This window comes from Scyliorhinus torazame, chromosome 1, assembly GCF_047496885.1.
Source record: "Scyliorhinus torazame isolate Kashiwa2021f chromosome 1, sScyTor2.1, whole genome shotgun sequence".
Taxonomy (NCBI): domain Eukaryota; kingdom Metazoa; phylum Chordata; class Chondrichthyes; order Carcharhiniformes; family Scyliorhinidae; genus Scyliorhinus; species Scyliorhinus torazame.
This window is the reverse complement of record NC_092707.1, coordinates 26,327,034-26,347,231: the sequence shown is the minus strand read 5'-3', so window position 1 is coordinate 26,347,231 and position 20,198 is coordinate 26,327,034. Positions and strand designations below refer to the sequence as shown.

Genomic DNA, 20,198 nt, shown 5'->3' with positions numbered 1-20,198 from the left:
TCTTATTTCATTGCCTCCACAGAGTCACTCAGCCACACTGCAATGCTGGCTATTTTCTGCCTGTTCGTTGTTATGCATCCCTTCAACATCTCCAATCATCGCTCCCAAAACCAGCTTGAAATCCCTTGGGGGGGATTCTCCAAACCCCCCGCCCCGACGCCGGCTGCTGTATTCTCTGGCGCCATTTTTTCGGGTGGCGGCGGGATTCCGGCCACGCCGGTCGGGGGCTGTTGACAGCGGCCTCCCGGCAATTCTCCGGGCCTGATGGGCCAAGCGGCCGTCCAATTTTGGCAAGTCCCGCCGGCGTGACTTACTCACCTCGCGCACGCATGGCGGGACCTGACAGGAGAGAATGCGGGGGGCGGTCCTCGGGGCCTGGGCCCCCACAGTGGCCTGGCCCGCGATCGGGGCCCACCGATCTGTGGGCGGGCTTGTTCCATGCTGGCACTTCTTAATTCCGCGCCGGGCCCCTGTAGGGTTCCGCCATATTGCCCGGGGGCCGACGCAGAGAAGAAAACCCCCGCCCATTCGCGAGAATACGCCGGCCGTTCCGCGCATGCTCGAACTCACGCCGGCCCTTCGGCGGCGGCGGGAGCGGCACCAACCACTCTGGCGTCCACCTAGCCTCCTGGAAAGGTGAGAATTCCTCGCCTTGGGGGGCCGTTGACGCCGGAGTCGTTGGCGCCGGTTTTCCCGCTGGCGTGGGGACTTAGTCCCCAGAAGGGAGAATCCTGGCCCTTGTCCATGAAGTAGTTCCAGTACATGTTGGAGCTCATAGCCGCGATACTCAGGCCTCGTTATGTTCTCGCTCGAGTGAAACGAGGCCGGTGAATAACGGGAGAGGCCGAAAATGAGAACAGCGCCAAGCGCCAACCAGTTTGCGATGTAACTGTCCCGCTCCTGTAGACGAAATCGGGATCTCAACGAAGCGTGGTGATAAACCAATTATCACTATTTAAGCCCTATTTCCATACAATTAAGCGGCGCCATCCCCGATCCAGTGGCTTCCCGTCATTCAGCGGCCTCCCCAGCAAGTGGTCACGCTGGCACAGATTAGTACCCCTCTTTAAAAACGTGAACCTGGTGGAAGGGCATCTACGGGGAGCCGAGGGGGTGAGCAGCCATCTCTGCTCACAGGCAAAGAGCCCGGGTGCGCTGGGATTGCCACCCCGTTACTCAGTGGGGGGGTGGGGGAATCTCGGCTGGGGATACAGGGCCCTCGGCTGGGGGTGGGCCACCATGGGAAGGTCGGGGAGTGGCAACCGGGGAGCAACCACACGCAGCAACACCATGCTAACCCCTCGATCGTGTGTTCCCATTCCGGGGGTGACCCTCGCCCCGGGCCGTCTGTCCCATGACCACCCATACCCTCCACCGACTGCCAAGGACTCTGGCCCTGCAGCTGAAGGTTATTTATTGCAACCGTGGTTGAGTGAGCACTTCACACAACCCAAGTGTATTCCTGTGGGTGGGCGGGTCATGTCGCAGAGGCGTCACACTGCTGGTGGTGAAGGGTTTATTGTGTTTAACATTTCCCCAATCTCACAATGGTGCCGTCCCCTTGTCTAATACCACCCCCCCCCCCCCCCCCCAGAGGATAGGGCCGGGACAGCCAAAGGCACATCGACTGATGGTGGGGGGTGCAAATCGGCAGTGCGCCACAGGCCAGAATATGAAATACTTTCCTCCCGCCAACAGAGGAAGCGGTTTATTGCTTTGGGTTTGAGGAAAGCTGTGTGTGGAGAACCCATTGTTACATCTCATTCCGCACTTGCAGCAGCCCAGTCCAACCTCTGCTCTACCAAAGGCTTGTCAATCCTCCAGGATTGTCCTGCAGTCTCCAAGAATTAAAGATTAATATCCTGCACACTGCAGCACGCAATCCGGGAGAAACATTGGAGAGGCATCAAGCAAAATAGTCGGTCTTTGCAGATGCTTTGAACACTACTGTTTATTAATTATTCAAATATTGGCCATGGGGAAAAAGGCAGTTTGACTGGGTAGAACTTGGTGATGTGGAATCATATGATTGAAGACTCCAGGACTAGGTTCAGCCAGAGTCAGCAACCCTAGATGTAGCTGCTCCTGTTGAGCAGGCATCTGAGTGCCAGGTCACACAATGAAGATAGCGTTGAACATAGGAACACTTTCAGCCCATTCAGCCTACTCTGCCATTCAATGTGATCATGGCTGATCGTCCATTTGAATGCCTTCTTCCCACACTATCCCCATATCTCTTCGTATCGTTGGCTTGTCGATCTCCATAATCAATGCCTCTACACAGCCCTCTGGGGTAGAGATGTCCCAACGATTCACAACCCTCTGAGTAAAAGAATTTCTCCTGAACTTGGTCCAAAGTGGTCTCTTCCCCATTTTCAAATTGTGCCCACTGGCCTTAGACCCCCCCAACCAGGGGGAACATCTTGGGCTGGATTTGCCGGATTTCCAGGTTATGTCCGAAGGATCCGTGGCGTTTTGCGTCAAAAGAATCGGTGCCACCCCAGCACCGATCCTCCGACCGGTGAGGGGCGAGCGGCCGTGCCACATAAAATGCCCGTCCTCCACGGCGAAAACGGTCGGAGAATCGCCGGGTCCATGGCCGCACATGCGCAGGCCGTACAACACGGCACCCGCCGTGCGTGTACCCGACCTGCCAGATAGTGCCACCCTGGACACTCCCTCACCACACCCAGGAACCCCCCATGAGTACCCCCCCCCCCAGCCCTCACCGAAGCCCCCCTGGCCAGCAGCTCGGCACCCACCCAACTGGCACTGGACCCGGCTGCTGCCATGCCATGGGTTCCTGACTGCTGAGGCCATGCATCAACCGCACAGTTGGGGACACAGCCCATTGGCAGCAGAGCATCGGGGGAAGGCCTTCAGGTGACATCCTGATGTCCAATAGCGTGCGGCGCGCTCCTCAATGACGCCGCTTTGGAGGGGACGGAGCATACGAAAACAGGTGCCGTCCCCGATTCCATCGGAAAAAGGGATTCTCCCCCCAATTGGCGATTATGAAATCGGCGTCGGGGAACGGTGAATCCCGCCCCTTATCTGCATCTACCCCGACTGTTCCTTCAGGCATTCTACAGTTTTCAATGAGGTCTGTTCTCACCCTTCAAAGAACAAACAAGAACAAAGAAATGTACAGCACAGGAACAGGCCCTTCGGCCCTCCAAGCCCGTGCCGACCATGCTGCCCGACTAAACTATAATCTTCTACACTTCCTGAGTCCATATCCCTCTATTCCCATCCTATTCATGTATTTGTCAAGATGCCCCTTAAATGTCACTATCGTCCCTGCTTCCACCACCTCCTCCGGTAGCGAGTTCCAGGCACCCACTACCCTCTGCGTAAAAGACTTGCCTCGTACATCTACTCTAAACTTTGCCCCTCTCACCTTAAACCTATGCCCCTTAGTAATTGACCCCTCTACCCTGGGGAAAAGCCTCTGACTATCTACTCTGTCTATGCCCCTCATAATTTTGTAGACCTCTATCAGGTCGCCCTCAACCTCCTTCGTTCCAGTGAGAACAAACCAAGTTTATTCAACCGCTCCTCATAGCTAATGCCCTCCATACCAGGCAACATTCTGGTAAATCTCTTCTGCACCCTCTCTAAAGCCTCCACATCCTTCTGGTAGTGTGGTGACCAGAATTGAACACTATACTCCAAGTGTGGCCTAACTAAGGTTCTATACAGCTGCAACATGACTTGCCAATTCTTATATTCAATGCCCCGGCCAATGAAGGCAAGCATGCCGTATGCCTTCTTGACTACCTTCTCCACCTGTGTTGCCCCTTTCAGTGACCTGTGGACTTGTACTCCTCGATCTCTTTGACTTTCAATACTCTTGAGGGTTCTACCGTTCACTGTATATTCCCTACCTGCATTAGACCTTCCAAAATGCATTACCTCACATTTGTCCGGATTAAACTCCATCTGGCATCTCTCCGCCCAAGTCTCCAAACAATCTAAATCCTGCTGTATCCTCTGACAGTCCTCATCGCTATCCGCAATTCCACCAACCTTTGTGTCGTCTGCACATTCGAAACTGTCGAGAATACAGGCCCAGTTTCCCCAGTCTCTCTTCATTGGACAGCCAAATGGACTGTCAAATATCAAATAGACCTCACTCAGTCAACACAGCATTGAGAGTGTTTGACAGTGACATTATCTTAATCTTAAATTATTTTCCATAAAATACATGAAACAAGCTGCTGTTGGAGTGGGGCTAAGCAAACATTAATTTGAAGGATGCTTTAATAGACATTTAAATTCTACAGCAATCCCCAATTTAATTACAGAAATACTCGCGACCAAAAGAGTGCTGGCTATTTGCAATAACTAATTTTAAATGGAGATTGCGGGTAATCTTGCTCTAATTGGGTAAAAATTAATACCAGGCGGTATCTTGTCCACCAGATTCGGTCCGGAGTTATTGTATTGTGGACAGTTTTGATTCCTATTCTATTCTCTTGGCACGGGCATGCGATTGGAAGAGACCACTTTGAAATGCAGAATCAGGAATTCAATGAAAAATGATGACCTTTTGTGGTGTAATAACAGGGCAAGGATGAAATTCCGTCTCAACGGAGAGGGGGAAGATAAAGACACTGTCCACCATAACTGTCTCCAATCTTTGCCGCGATTTGTGGGAATCACAGCAGTTGCTTCATTACATTTTTAAAAATATATATCTTTTACTAATAATAAAACTCTCCTGATCCAGATAGGCCATCGAGATTTCGACGTGGAGAAGCGGCTACGCAGGGATTTACGACGGAAGAACGCCCTTCTGGCAGATGCCCAGTTAATGCTGGGTGCCATGCAGGACTCTGGTCAAACCGGCGGCAAGCAAGAAGTGGAGAAACTCCAGGTGCAGGTCAGCCAGAACGCACTCCTTCCTGTCCCACCCAGAACTGCCATTAGAAATTACACAAAAAACACAGATAGGTGGCAGTTACCATCCATGTGGGCTTTGGATGAGGTTGGCCTTGGGTAGGATCGCTAGAGGCAAAGTTCAGTACAAGGCTCAGCATGAGGCTTCACGTAGACTAATTCTCAGCATACTGTTACCGTGCGATCTTACATCATTGGTGACGTCGACTGTCTATTTACATATTTAACATTAACACCGCCCCCAAGTCTCTGATTCGATTAAATACATTATTTACATTGATGTGCTCCAGGTTCACGCCGACCAGCGTGGAGGTGAGTGACGGCCTGGGGGGTTGGCTCTGGGCAGGCGATGGTGTGGCCGCAGTCTGAATGTGTGAGGAGAGGTGTGTCTCGGGTTGTGTGTGTGTGTGTGTGCGGCAGGGGGGGGGGGGGGGGGGTTAGAGTGGGATGGGCTCCGGGGGAGTGCCGGGAGGGGGGTCCGTGCCGGGAAGGGGGATGGGGGGGGTCCGTGCCGGGGAGGGGGATGGGGGGTCCGTGCCGGGGAGGGGGATGGGGATGGGGGGGGGTCCGTGCCGGGGAGGGGGATGGGGGGTCCGGGATGGGGGGGGGTTCCGTGCCGGGGAGGGGGATGGGGGGTCTGTGCTGGGGAGGGGGATGGGGGGGTCCGTGCCGGGGAGGGGGATGGGGGGGGGGTCCGTGCCGGGGAGGGGGGGGTGCGAGGGCAAGTGAGTTGGTCCACCTGGCCAGGTGCCAGCCTCCAACAGTTGGACCCATGCGGTCCATGCCACCTGGCTGGGGGGAAGGAGGGGATATGGGCAATGATGACATGTCGTCGTTCCCCACCCCCCCCCCCCCCCCCCCAACCAGGCCGTCATGTTTTCCGATCATCCAGCGATGTTGGCCGCCCTGGCGGCAGCCGCTAATGTCCATGTTGCCCTGGATGAGGAGGAGGAACGTGCCAGAGAGGCGCGCAGGCTGCCGCAGAGGGGCAGGCGGCAGCCGCCCAGGCTGGAGGGACACCTGACCGACAGGGGGAGGAGGGGGAGGAGGACGTCGCGGCCCCACGGCAACGGAGGCACCCGAGGGCGCCCCGTGTGTACCGGCCCCGGCAGTCATACCAGGACCTCACGGACCGGGAATGCAGGAGGAGAATCCGGATGAGGCGGGAAACCGTGGCACACATCTGCCACCTGCTGGCACACCTGTCACCGCGTGGCACTGGCGGGGGACACCCTCTCCCCGTGTCCGTCAAGGTTACGGTGGCCCTGAACTTTTATGCAACGGGGTCATTCCAGGCACCGAGTGGGGACCTGTCCGGCATATCGCAGACATCGGTGCATCGGTGCATCTGGGCAGTGACAGATGCCCTATATGCCATGGCACACTGCTACATCCGCTTCCCTGTGGACTGGGCCAGCCAAGATGCCCGGGCCGTGGGCTTCTCTGCTGTGGCCGGGTTCCCCATGGTCCTGGGCGCGATTGATGTGATGCACGTCGCCGTGCGGCCACCTGCAGATAACAGGGCCGTGTTCACTAATAGGAAGGGGACCTATTCGATGAACGTACAGGTGGTCTGCGACCACCGCATGATGATCCTGCAAGTCTGCGCCCGTTACCCAGGCAGTGTACACGACTCATAAGTGTTGTCGCGGTCATCCATCCCCAGCATGTACGAGGGACGCCATCCCCGGCTGAGAGGCTGGTTGCTGGGCGACAGGGGCTACCCAATGCGATCGTGGCTGATGACGCCTATACGGAGGCCATGCAATGAGGTGGAGAACTGCTACAATGATGCCCATGTAGCGACAAGGGGAGTGATAGAGAGATGCTTTGGCGTGCTGAAGATGCGTTTCAGGTGCCTGGACCTCTCTGGGGGCACCCTCCAGTATCGGTCAGATAGGGTCGGCCGCATCATTGTGGTGTGCTGCGTCCTGCACAACATAGCCCAGCAGAGGGGCGATGTGCCGCAGGCAGAGGGGGGCGGAGTGGAGGAGCAGCAGGAAGAGGCGCAGTCCTCCCCAGATGAGGGGGGATGGGGGCAATGGTCAGGGCAGACAGGGTAGACACAGGCGGGTGGCTGTCCACCGTTACCGGCTGGCCCAGCGGGCACGGGACAGACTGATAGCCGCCCGCTTCACTGACTAGATGGGCGTGGGAATCGGGTAGTATGGCCACAGACCACACACCATGGCAACACCCGACCACCCCCCACCCCCCACCCATCCACCCACCCAGCACCCTCACCCCCCTCCCCCAACCCCACACACCCCACCCGCATGCACACCACCCCCCCCATTGCCGATCCACCGGCGGCACAACGGGCCGGGCTCACCCAGTTGCCGGTGGACGCGTGTCTATTGCAGGCCATGGAGGATGATGACAACCCGCCCTGCGGTGAGCTCCTGGCTCCACATCGTTGGACTATGTCTGACCCATGGCCACAGTACCACCATCCACCCGGACCATCCCTGCATGCGGCTGTGACACTGCAGCGCACGGTCCCATCCTCTGCCCGGGGGATGTTGATGGCGGCCCAGGGGGAAGGGGGCAGACTCACCTGGGGCTGAGGTAAGACCACCCCTCACACACACACTTGCGCTCAACGCACATGACACCCCCGCACGCTTTGGACAGAGCACAAAGGCAGCTTCGGTAGGTGTAACATTGACTTTAATAACCAAACGAGTTAATGCACGTGCCCTAGCCCCTAAAACTCATCTGTGCCCTGCACCCGTGCCAACTTACTCAGTGTCTAATTGTTTGGCCTTACGGGCCCTTTGACTACGTCTACGTGGTTCCCCAGACGGTACAGCAGAACTGGAGGTGGACTCCTGTGATTCCTGCCCTCTGACACTGGATCCCTTTGGCGGCCGTTTCCTGGGGCGTCCTGGCCTAAATTGGCCAGGCTGCGGCCCGGGGCGACTGGGATGGCGAGCTGCCAGCCTGTCCTGCCCGTTGCCCACCCGATGCACCTGGGACGGAAGGGGGGGGGGAGTCCGAGGTGTCGTGGTGTTCCGGGACCTCCCCTACAGGGGGAGCCGGGACGGACCACACCACCTCCTCCTCCCTCGGGGTGCCCGATGGCCGCCAGGCCTCTACATGGGTGGGGGATGCGAACGGACTGGCCATCCGACGCCCCCCCGACATCTGGCGCTGCCAGTCCTGGAGGCCCGTGCTGGTATCGACAGGGGTCTGCAGGTTTGCAGCCATGGAGCCCAGGGGGTTGGCAAACCCTGTCTGTGACAGTGCGACGCCGGCTCGCACATGGCCACTGGCGCCGATGCCCTCAGCGATGGCCTGCAGAGACTGGGCTATGGTGTTGAGCGCCTCTGCCATCTGGCGCTGGCACTGGCTCATGGCCTCCTGTGAGAGGGCAGCCATGTCCTGGGCCACAGACGCCGCCTGCACGGAAAGCCCCAGGCCTCGCAAACCGTTCCCCATGTCTGACACCGTCGCACCCATTGCCTCCACCGCGGACACCACCCGTGCGGTGTCGGCCTTGGTGGCACGCATGACCGGCACCACTCCCAGCTCCTGGACGCGGGTGGACTCCTCCACCTGCGACTGCAGCCGCCACAAGCCGGCTGTCACCCTCTTCGCTCGTCTCCGGGTCGGTGGTTGCATCGGATCGATGTGTGGGTGTGGAAATTCCAGGAACCCGGGATCCATCTGGGCGGCAGATGTTCGCTTGGGCTGGGCTGCCCTCCGACCGCCCGGCCCCTCTGCTGCTCCTACCTCCGCCTGCTGTACCGGGACGGCTGTATTGTGCGCACCAGTGAGTGTACCAGACGCCTCATCACTAAAGTGCCCAACCGAGGTGAGTGTTTCTGCGATGGTGGAGGGTGTTGGTGACAGCAGGGGCGTTGTGTCGTGCTCTTCATCCCACTCTGAGTCCATGGCACTTTGGGGTGGGGCTTCGTCTCCACCCATCCACTCTGAGTCACTGTCCGGTATTTCGTCTTCCTGGGTAGTGCTGTCCCGGGTAGGAGTGTCCTGGGCAGTGCTGACCCGGGTAGTGATGTCCTGGGTAGTGGTGTCCTGGGTAGTGGTGTCCCGGGTAGGAGTGTCCTGGACAGTGCTGACCCGGGTAGTGGTGTCCTGGGTAGTGGTGTCCTGGGTAGTGGTGTCCTGGCTCGGATGTGACGGGGGCCTGTGGCTGCCCCCCTTGTCGCTGGGTGGTCGCTCCCGCACGTGACAGGGGTGTCGTCTCCCTGTTGCTCCAGGTCTCTCCGTCTCCCGTGGTGTGCGAGGGGCATCCTGCGGGCGTCGCATGCTGGAGGGTCCGGGTCTCTCTGTCTCCCGTGGCCTCCGAGGGGCATCCTGCGGGCGTCGCATGCTGGAGGGTCCGGGTCTCTCTGTTTCCCGTGGCCTTCGAGGGGCATCCTGCGGGCGGTCTGCATCTGCGGGGATGGGTGCCTGGACGTTTGGTCCTGCGATACACAATGAAGCATGCATGGTTAGACACGCAGGCAGTGATCAGGTGATATGGGGAGGGGGGATATGGGGACGGGCTGTCGGTGGCTCACTTGCTAGTACGCCCCCGACCTCTGCATCAGCAACCTCCCGGTCGTCAGGTCCGCCAGCCAGTTCCAGGGCCCTTTCCTCGTGTTCGGTCAGTGGCCTCTCATCAGCGGGGCCTCCTCCAGTCCTCACATGCTCCCTATTGTTGTGTGCGCGCTTCTCCTGTGGGGGGGGGGGGGGGTGGCAGGGGTAAAAGGCAACACTGTTAGGCAGGTATATGAATGCACGCCATCGGTTTGCGCGTGCATTGCAGAGGTTAAGGTTAGAGCTGAATTCACTTGGGGAGATGGGGGAGGGGGGATATGGGGGAGGGGGGGATATGGGGGATATGGGGAGGAGGGATATGGGGGAGGGGGGATATGGGGGAGGGGGGGGATATGGGGGAGGGGGGATATGGGGGAGGGGGGATATGGGGGGAGGGGGGGATATGGGGGATATGGGGGAGGGGGGATATGGGGGAGGGGGGATATGGGGGAGGGGGGATATGGGGAGGGGGGATATGGGGGAGGGGGGGATATGGGGAGGCTCACTCTGCCTGCTCTGACGAGGTCGTTCACCTTCTTGTGGCACTGGTTGCCTGTCCGTGGTGTCAGGGCCACAGCGGTGACGACCTCTGCCACTTCCCTCCACAGACGCCGGCTGTGGCGTGGGGCAACTCTGCGGCCGTGCCCGGGATACAGGGCGTCCCTCCTCTGCTTTACTGCGTCCAGGAGCGCCTCCACATCCCGTGACTCGAACCTCGGGGCTCAGCGGCGGCCAGCCATCCAGTCGGGTGTTCCGGTCGGGTGTTCCGGTCGGGTGGGGGGGAGCAGCGCGGCCTTATGAGCCGTCACGCCGTGCGGCACGTATGACGCTGCACGGCGTGAACCACGTGCGCAAGCGCGGATCCCGTTACGTCGCTGCTAGCCCATTTCGGGCCGGAGACTTTTGACCCATTTTTTCCGACGTGACGCAAGTCGGATTTGCGCCATTTTTTGCGCCGATCGGCGGACTTTGCGCCAATAACGGAGAATTTCGCCCAAGATCTCGGTTGTCGGTCTGTGACCTCCGTAGCATCAGATTTGGAGGGAAGCCCAAAGGTGTGCTGGGGAACCCCTCTTGGAACGTCAGAGGTAGGGATTAGCACGCCAATTGCCCACAGTGCAAACTCTCTCTGGGCAATTGCGCTGCGCTGTGAAGCATCTCAAAATCGTTAACTTCAGAGGGTTCTGCCATTGTTACTCTGAAAAAGTTGGAAAAATTAAAATCTCTCCCAACATCTGGGTAACTATCGTATAAACAAATTGGCTGCCCCACGTGACTCCCCCAGACCCCAGACCCCCCCCGCCCCCACACCGAGGTCTGCCACCCCCCCCACCCCCAGAGGTCCAACACCGCCCGACACCCCTCGCCCTGGATCTTCTGCCCCCCCCCCCCCCATTCCAAACCCAGACCTTGCAACCTCTACCCTGGAGCTTCCAACACCCCCCCCCCCCCCCTCCAGGACCCCAGGACCTCCATCCCCCACACTCACCATCAACAGCCCCCCCAGGACTATGAGCCAACCCCTCACTTCCCCCACCCCCACCTCAGACCTCCGATTCCCACACCTCCAACCCCTGCTCAGAAGAAATGTAGCATAAGTAATTGTCCTCGGAGTGGCAATTCACTGCAGATTGCCAGTCTGAGGAAGCTATGGCCCGGAGTATTTTGTTTCCAAACTTCTACCTTTGCACTTCTGGTCACCAATCCAGACTGATTTACCTGGAGCTCAGACAATACACTGATTCACCTGGTTAGAGTTCTGGTAACAGTTTGATTCTCCCGATTAGAGCTGAAACTCCTGCTCCAGTGACGGGCAGCACGGCAGCACAGTGGTTAGCACAGTTGCTTCACAGTGCCAGAGTCCCAGGTTTGATCCCTGGCTTGGGTCACTGTCTGCGCGGAGTCCGCACGTTCTCCCCTCGTCTGCGTGGGTTTCCTCCGGGTGCTCCGGTTTCCTCCGACAGTCCAGTTAGCCTACTTGTGACAATAAAGATTATATTTTTAAAAATTCAAAATTCATTTTCTGCCCGCTGACCATAATGCCTGTGTTCTAATGACTCCTATTTGATTCTGTAATTTTTCCCTAGATTGGCACTTCATTGTGTTTCTCATTCTAAATTTCTTGAATGCTACAAGGGATTGATTAAGAAGGGGAAAATAGGGTACGAGAGTGAGCTTGTAGTGAACATAAAAACTGACTGTAAACGTTTCTATAGGTACATGAAGAGAAAAAGCCTGGTGAAGACAAATGTAGGTCCCTTACAGTCAGAAACAGGGGAATGTATAATCGGGGACAAAGAAATGGCTGAGCAACTAAACATATATTTTGGTTTTGTCTTCACAAGTGAGGACACAAATCAGATACCAGAAATGTTGGGGAACACAGGGCTTGGTGAGAGGGAGGAACTGAAGGAGATCAATATTAGTAGAGAAATGCTATTGGGGAAATTGATGGGATTGACGGCTGATAAATCCTCAGGACCTGATAATCTACATTTAAGAGTGCTTAAGGAAGTGACTCAAAATAGTGGGTGCATTGGTGGTCACCTTCCAGGATTCTAGAAACTGTAGAACAGTTCCTGCAGATTGGAGGGTAGTTAATGTAACTCCACTATTTAAAAAGGGAGTTAGAGGGAAAACAGGGAGTTTTAGACTAGTAAGCCTGATGTCAGCAGTGGGGAAAATTCTAAGATCTATTATCAAAGATTTTATAGCAGAGCCCTTAGAAAACAGTGGCAGGATCGGAGAGAGTCAGCATGGATTTATGAAGGGGAAATCATGCTTGGCAAATCTATTGGAATTCTTCGAGGATGCAACTAGAAGAGTTGGCGAGGGGGTGCCAGTCGATGTGGTATATTTGGACTTTCTGAAGGCTTTTGACTAAGTCCCGCATAAGAGATTAGTGTGTAAAATTTGGGTGCATGGGATTAGGGTCGTGTATTGAGATGGATAGAAAACTAGTTGGCAGACAGGAAATAAAGAGTAGGAATTAAGGGGTCTTTTTCAAAGGCAGTGACTAGTGGGGTACCACAGGGATCAGTGCTAGGACCCCCAGCAATTCACATTATATATTAATGATTTAGATGAGGGAACAAAATGTAAATCTCCTAATTTGCAGAGGACACCGAGTTGTGTGGGAGGGTGAACTGTGAGGAGGATGCAGAGATGCTTCAGTGTGATTTGGGCAAGTTGAGTGAGTGGGCAAGTGAATGGCAGATACAGTATAATTTGGAGAAATGCGAGGTCATCCACTTTCGTAGCAAAAACGGGGAGGCAGATTTTTATCTGAATGACCATAAGTTATGAAAGGGGATTGTGCAACGAGACCTGGGTATCCTCGTACACCAGTCGCTGAAGGTAAGCATGCAGGTGCAGCAGGCGGTAAAGAAGGCAAATGTTGGCCTTCATAGTGAGAAAATTCTAGGACAGAAGCAGGGATGTGTTACTGCAATTATACAGGGCCTTGGTGAGGCCACACCTGGAATATTGGGTGCGGTTCTCCCACAAAATTTCCAAGTGCCTTAGCGAGGGGGAAATTGCCGCGAGTTTCCCGGCGCTCAGCACAGCGAAGCCGGCAACACTATTCAACATTAATTGGTCTACTTAACGAGGCCTCACGGGCTTCCTGCCCCAAATGCCGGCTCACCAGCTGATTCGCCGGGACCGTGCTCGCCAGCCCCCCGTTAACAAGGTCGCGCAGCACTTCAGCTGCACGTGCTCAGCCAACCCCAGCTTGTAACTACGTTGCCGAGGAGACTGACCCCAAGGTTCGGGGATGCTGACTTGGGGAGGCTCCTGGACGCGGTGGAGGCCAAGAGGGATGCCCTATTTCCCCGAGGGTCACGGAGGGTGAGCCACAAGGCAGCCAATGCTGCCTGGGATGAGGGGGCGGGGGATGCACCATCGGGAGAGTGGGGGCATATATTGAACAACAAACACCCTTGCGCACAACCATAGGAAGCCTCTGTCACTTTCTGCCGCAATGCATTGCCGCGTGCAGGTGATGGGTGTGAGCGAGCACTCAGCAGACAGGCAGGGGTCAGACGATGGCATAGATTGATGAGCGCCAACACCCAGTTATTATCACCCCTCTGCCCTTGACAGTGACCCGCGGACAGTGCCAACACAGTCATAGCCCCCTGGAGTGATGTGACACATACCCTGGGTGGGTGGGAAATGGGGTGGTGGGTTGGTAAGGATGTGGTGATGGACCAGGCCACGTCCTAGGTGAGTCAGGCCAGTATGAGAGCCTCTCTGGCCCTCGGGGCTTACCGGGCCCTCACCGCTGCCTCCTGTCCTGCAGCCTCCAGCTGGGCCTCAGGTTCCTCCCTGGCCTTGTCCTCCAGCCCCTGCTGGTCTGGCGCCTCCTCATCATCCTCATTAACATCCCCCCCTCCTCCTCCTCCTCCTCCTCCTCCTCCCCCTCCTCCTCCTCCGAGGTGGCCACATGTTCCTCGTCACCAACTTCCAGCTCGTCAGCCCTCAGCTGTGCGAGGTTTTGGAGGACAAAGCAGACCACCACAAAGCGGGTGACCCTCCAGGCGATGTACTGCAGGGCACCTCTGGAATGGTCGAGGCATCGGAACAGCATCTTGAGGAGTCCGATGCACCTCTCAATGACAGTCCTGGTGTCCACATGGGCCTCATTGTACCGGGTCTCCGCTTTGGTCTCCCGTCTCCGTACTGGTGTCATTAGTCACATCCTCAGTGGATATGCCTTATCCCCCAAGAGCCAGCCGCCCATCCTGGGGTGGTCCTCAAAGAGGGCAGGGATGACCGACTGCCCCAGGAAGTACCATGCACAATCCCTGGGAGGCAGGCACACACATGCATTATCTTCATCTGGTGGTCATACATGAGCTGTATGTTGAGAGAGAGGAACACCTTTCTGTTAAGATAGGGCACCCCCAGATGGCCCAGTGAGCGGAGGGCAACGTGCGTGGCATTTATGACTCCCTGAACCTGGGGCATCCCAGTGATGGCGGAGAAACCTGCTGCCCAGGCATCGTGTTGGGCCTGGTCCATGTCAAAAATGATGTAGTCTTCCACCCGGACATACATGACCTGCCGGACGCACCTGTGGGCTGTGGCCTGCGAAATACTACACAGGCGGAGCCTCCTGCATCATGCGCTGTCCGTCATTTATTCTAATGACCAGCTGCACCTGTACACCCTGGGCCATCGCGGGACTCTCCTCTGGGCCCCTCCCTAGCCTGATGGGCAGCCAGGTCCTCAGGGTGTGGTGCGGGGTCTGGCACATGGACCACTGCCTCAAGCATCTGCAGTGCCAACCTGGCACCCTGGAAGTACCCATGCAAGCTGGCAGTGCCACCTTGGCAGTGTCAGGCAGCACTGCCAGGGTTCCCAGGTGGCACCAGCAATGCCAGGACACCAATTTACCCAATTGGTATGCATCTGGGGACCTCGGATCCCCTGGAAGACCCCCATGTGTGCCATTCCTTTTGGCCCCTGTTTTTTGGAACCAGCATTGAACGGCGCTCACCTGAGTTCTCTGAGGCAAGGGGAATGAATCCCAAAGCCTCAGGTACCTCGGGAATCTGCACATTAGAGTGAGAATAACTCCCTCGCTCTAATATGAAGATTTGCCAAAAAGTGATCCCACCCACAATGGGCGGGGTTTACATCACAAGAACTTGAGAGATTGCGTCGGATCTGCAAGGCGTTGCGAGCCGGGTAGATCCCGGGAACGGAGTCTCACAGCTTTTATTGGCCGCGCTGCGCCACGGCGATCTGCTTTTTCAGCGCAGCCTGACCATTGGATTGTGCCCCAGTGAGTCAATGGGCACAAACGTTCCAGCGTTTGGCATGGGGGCATGAGCGGCTTGATGCAGTGGGTGGAAGGGCAGAGCTTGGCATATGGAGAATGAGCGGCTGAAGGTGGTGGCTGGAGGTAGAGGATTATTTGTCATACGGGCATGAGGAGGACCTTTTGAAGTTACTTTTGAAAAAGTTCCCTTGCGCAGAGTATAGTTTGTGACTCCTCCTCATGAACCATAACTCTTTAAAGACCTGACCCTAGTGAAAATTACGGAGGAGTAGGACATGTCTATCTCAGCCGGCCGGCCGGATCAGGAGTTCCGGATGTGGGATTTTGACAGGAATCAGCCTGGACTCTTTAAAGGCTCTCCTGAAAATCGTACAACCGGGGAATAGGGTCGCGGAATTGAGACCCACCCGCTATTTCTAAAGGGCTCCCAAGTCAATCCGACTAGGTGAAAATCCACGTCTACAACTCAAAAACTGGACATTATTCTCTGTACGAGCTGTTGTCCTAAGCTCAGGAACCCACCGCCTTGTCAAGGTGTCCCTTTATTTCTCACTCCTTCAATCACGTTAAAAACCAATGTTCTCTCCCTCAATCAGTAAAACTGCTAATTTCTTCCACTGCTTCATAACCCTCGGTGGGAAAGAACCCCTCTCTGTCATTTAAACTTGCGACTGTGTACCCTTATTCTAGCCCCTTGATCACCGGGATTGGCTCATACGTGGTTCCCATACTTTAGCCATTTCTGAATTTAAATCTTCCGTACGCAAGGCCCATAGGAACCAAACTGCATTTAACAAAAGCCATTTTGTCATTTTGTCACTTCAGTACTGTCAGAGCTGCAATTTTGTTCGTTCAGCCACTCCAGGAAAGAAGTGGAGGGATATTCTGGGAATAATCTTATCATATTCCAGCCTGCAGTCATCTCAGTGCCAAGTTAGCACATGATTTAATGTTTGAGATTTGCCCTCCAGTAATCCTTGGCCTTTCCACTATGAATGTTGCTTTGCCTTCAAAGCATGCACAGTTTCTATTTTAAAAAGCAAAAAGTCCCATCCGATTAGTCAAGAGTAATGATTTCAGTCAAAGGTTGACTGATGTAGTAAAGTACAGAGAAGACGCAGTTAGATGCTAGACCCAATCCCACACCTCTGGTCGCCATAGCAACTGATGGTCTGTCGAAACAATCCACTTGAGGTGGGGCAAAATTATTGAAGGAGTTAAAAATGACTCAATGCATGCAAGGTATTAGCTGGGCGTAATACAAAGCAACAGTTTAATCCAGGGATTTGGATGGATTGTGTACAGACATCCGGTAGTGATTAAAGAGCAACAATTTAATCACAGGATTGAGACAAAGGGCAGGATTCTCCGTTTCTGAGACTAAGTGCTGACGCCAACGGAGAATCCATGGGCTTTTACTGCAGAGATATCAGCGCCGCACCTGGTATGGTTCGGGATTCGCCGGGTCCGTGATTGACACTCGGGAAGCTGACAAGCTGCAGCCACACATAAACAATCCTCCCCCCACACACACACTGATCCCAGCCAAAAAAATGGGACAGGTTGTGCTGGAGCGCGCCCATACAGCTGATGGGTTGGCTGGGGCTGGCGGGCACTCAGGGGGAAGTCCGGGGGGATGTGGGGGTAGGGGGGGAGGGACACCTATAGGATCCGTGGCGCTCGGTTTGAAGTGGGCTGTTAGCGGTGTGCGCAGCTGCATGGCTGCCTTGCCGGCTGTGGCAAATGTGTTCCGTGCCCGTCCACCCCGACCTCATACCCCACCTCCTGGACATGCCCCCGCCAGTCCCCTCAGCCCTGGCGGAAGCCCCCCCCCCGGCCAGCGGCATAACTCTCAGCAAACTTTGGCGATATTGGACACCTTCCGTGCCCCCCTCTCTCCCCCTCAGCAGCCACCACGTCGGTTTCGCGGCTTTTAAAAGCACAAGTGAACCGCGCCGCCGGGAACGTGGCCCATCGGAGGCGGAGCATCGCGGAGGGCCCGGGGAATACTGGGTCGGGCCCGCTAATGAGATGCAAACAGCGTTTAAAGTACGTGCGGAGTTAAACGCATTGACACCATCTTCGAGGTGACGGAGAATTGCGATTTGACGATTGCATTCCCTTTTTGAGGTTTGAATTCTTCCTGGGAGTGACGGCTTTGCGAGGAGAATGGTCCTGGAAGAATTCTTGATGATTTGGCATTTTCTGTGAAATGAAGATGCATTTTCCACACGTGGTGCTCCTGGTATCAATTTAACAAATCAACGGCAGGGTTTATCTTGAGTTAAATGGCATACTGCTACAGATTTGATTTGTTTTTTGTGTTATGGAATAGAAATGGATCACAATGAGTCACAATTCAGGACGTGAACATTCCTCCACAGGCTTTGGTCATTTTTTGAAAGCAGATTTCTTAATTCTCAGACTTTTCTGTATCATGAGCAGTGTCCTGATCACCATTCTTGTTCCGCTGAGGATTCTGGGCCCAAGCTTGTACAGTGCCAGAGTGATTGGGTTTTCTGGATAGTTTTTCCACCCTGCACTCCAATCTCCTAATTCTCATCTGAATGTTACCCTTATCTTTCCTCCCCTCTTGTCCCAAGAACTGCAGTTTTGCTGTTCCCCTCTGTGAAGTCGCTAGATGTCTTCTGCACAGGGCGAAGAAATGTGGCTTCATGTCAATCAGCAATCTCGGCAGTCACCATGAGTTAACAATGCTGTTTGTTAGAGACGTGCGGTAGTCACTAATAGTGGTATATTACTGCCCGTAAATTAGAGGTACAACGGTAAATCCCTGCCTGCTGGCTCCGCCCAGCAGGTGCCTTATAAAAGTGTGTGCTCTCCAGCGCTGCAGCCAGTCTGGTTCCAGCTACAGGAGCACAACATCTTGTTCAATAAAGCCTCGATTGTTCCACCATTCTCGTCTTGTGGGAATTGACGGTGCATCAATTTATTGATCAAGATTTTTAAAAATGATGGATCTCCGCATCAAGCCTGACCGCCTGCAACTGATTGGGTTTTCTGGATAGTTTTTCCACCCTGCACTCCAATCTCCTAATTCTCATCTGAATGTTACCCTTATCTTTCCTCCCCTCTTGTCCCAGGAACTGCAGTTTTGCTGTTCCCCTCTGTGAAGTCGCTAGATGTCTTCTGCACAGGGCGAAGAAATGTGGCTTCATGTCAATCAGCAATCTCGGCAGTCACCATGAGTTAACAATGCTGTTTGTTAGAGACGTGCGGTAGTCACTAATAGTGGTATATTACTGCCCGTAAATTAGAGGTACAACGGTAAATCCCTGCCTGCTGGCTCCGCCCAGCAGGTGCCTTATAAAAGTGTGTGCTCTCCAGCGCTGCAGCCAGTCTGGTTTCAGCTACAGGAGCACAACATCTTGTTCAATAAAGCCTCGATTGTTCCACCATTCTCGTCTTGTGCGAATTGACGGTGCATCAATTTATTGATCAAGATTTTTAAAAATGATGGATCTCTGCATCAAGCCTGATCGCCTGCAACTGAGCCCTCAAGCAGCCAACGCCACGTCCACCTTCGACCACTAGCTAGCCTGCTTCGTAGGCTACCTCAGAGCAGCCGCTGAAGAACCCTCGGGCGTGCAGAAACTCTAAGTCCTCTATTCACGGGTGAGCCCTGACATTTTTCCCCTCATCTGGGATGTGCCCACCTACTCCGAAGCGATGACGCTCCTGAAGGGACTTTACGTTCGACCAGTGAACCAAGGGTACGCCAGGAATCTCCTGGCCACGAGACAGCAACTCCCCGGGGAGACTCAGGACGACTTCTTGCATGCCCTGCAGATCTTAGGTAGGAACTGTGACTGACAGGCAGTTTTGGCAGTCCAGCACGCCGAACTTTTAATTAGAGACGCTTATGTCACGGGCACGAAGTCTGCATACGTCCGCCAGCGGCTACTGGAAGGGGGTACGCTCAATCTTACGGTGACTAGGCAGCTCGCTAACTCGTTAGAAGTGGCCTCCCGTAAAGTCCTCCCCCCCCCCCCCGACCGTGCGGCACCCTCGTGGGCATCGTGGGCCCCACCAGCTGCTGACTCCAGCTCACCGCAAGCCTGCGGTGAAAACTCTGGGGGGCCCAAGTGTCATTTTTGCGGACAAAACAAACACCCCAGACAACGCTGCCGGGTGCGGAGCGTGACCTGCAATGGGTGTGGGAAGAAAGGACAGTTTGTTTCTGTTTGCCAGGCCCGGTCGGTCGCCGCTGTTTCCAGGCCCGGCGTATCTACACCCCCCACGTGCGACCCACGGGCGCCGCCATTTTCCCCTTCGCAAGCCACGTGCGGTGCCATCTTCCTCACTAATGCCATATGCAGCCTGTGGGCGCCGCCATCTTTGATGCCGCCCGCCATGTTGCCCCGTGGGCGCCGCCATCTTCGGCGCCATTTTGGACTGCGTCTCAGGACCCCTGCTCAGCTGGCCGTTCATCGCGTGCCGCTACCTCCGCCACCGCTGATCAGCCCGGGATCTCCCAACATCTTCCGCAGCTCGCCTCTATCACCCTGGATCAGTCCCGGCCCCGCAACCTCGCGACCGCGACGACGATGGTGAAGATCAACGGGCACGAGACGACCTGCCTTATTGACTCCGGGAGCACAGAGCTTCATCCACCCCACTACGGTAAGGCGCTGCTCCCTCCCGGTACACCCCGTCACCCAGAAAATCTCCCTGGCCTCCGGATCCCATTCCGTTGAAATCCGGGGGTACTAGATCGCGACCCTCACCGTCCAAGGCGTAGAGCTCAGCAACTTCCGGCTCTACGTCCTCCCCCACCTCTGCGCCGCCCTGTTACTCGGACTGGATTTTCAATGCCACCCCCAAAGCCTGACTTTAAAATTCGGTGGACCCCTACTCCCCCTCACCTTCTGCGGCCTCACGATCCTTAAGGTCGATCCACCCTCCCTGTTTGCAAACCTCACCCCGGACTGCAAACCCGTTG

The 20,198-nt window shown here is 55.6% G+C and overlaps 1 protein-coding gene across 4 annotated transcripts in view; it reads left to right on the top strand.

The window, feature by feature from the left end:
• The window catches only part of LOC140391704 (unconventional myosin-XVIIIb-like), a 546,871-nt gene that overhangs the window by 385,135 nt on the left and 141,538 nt on the right, over nucleotides 1–20,198 (top strand). For all 4 annotated transcript variants that reach the window (XM_072476590.1, XM_072476756.1, XM_072476499.1 and 1 more), the window contains one exon: nucleotides 4,733–4,885. In XM_072476590.1, the coding sequence (XP_072332691.1) occupies nucleotides 4,733–4,885 (153 nt within the window). The remainder of the gene's footprint in view (nucleotides 1–4,732; nucleotides 4,886–20,198) is intronic.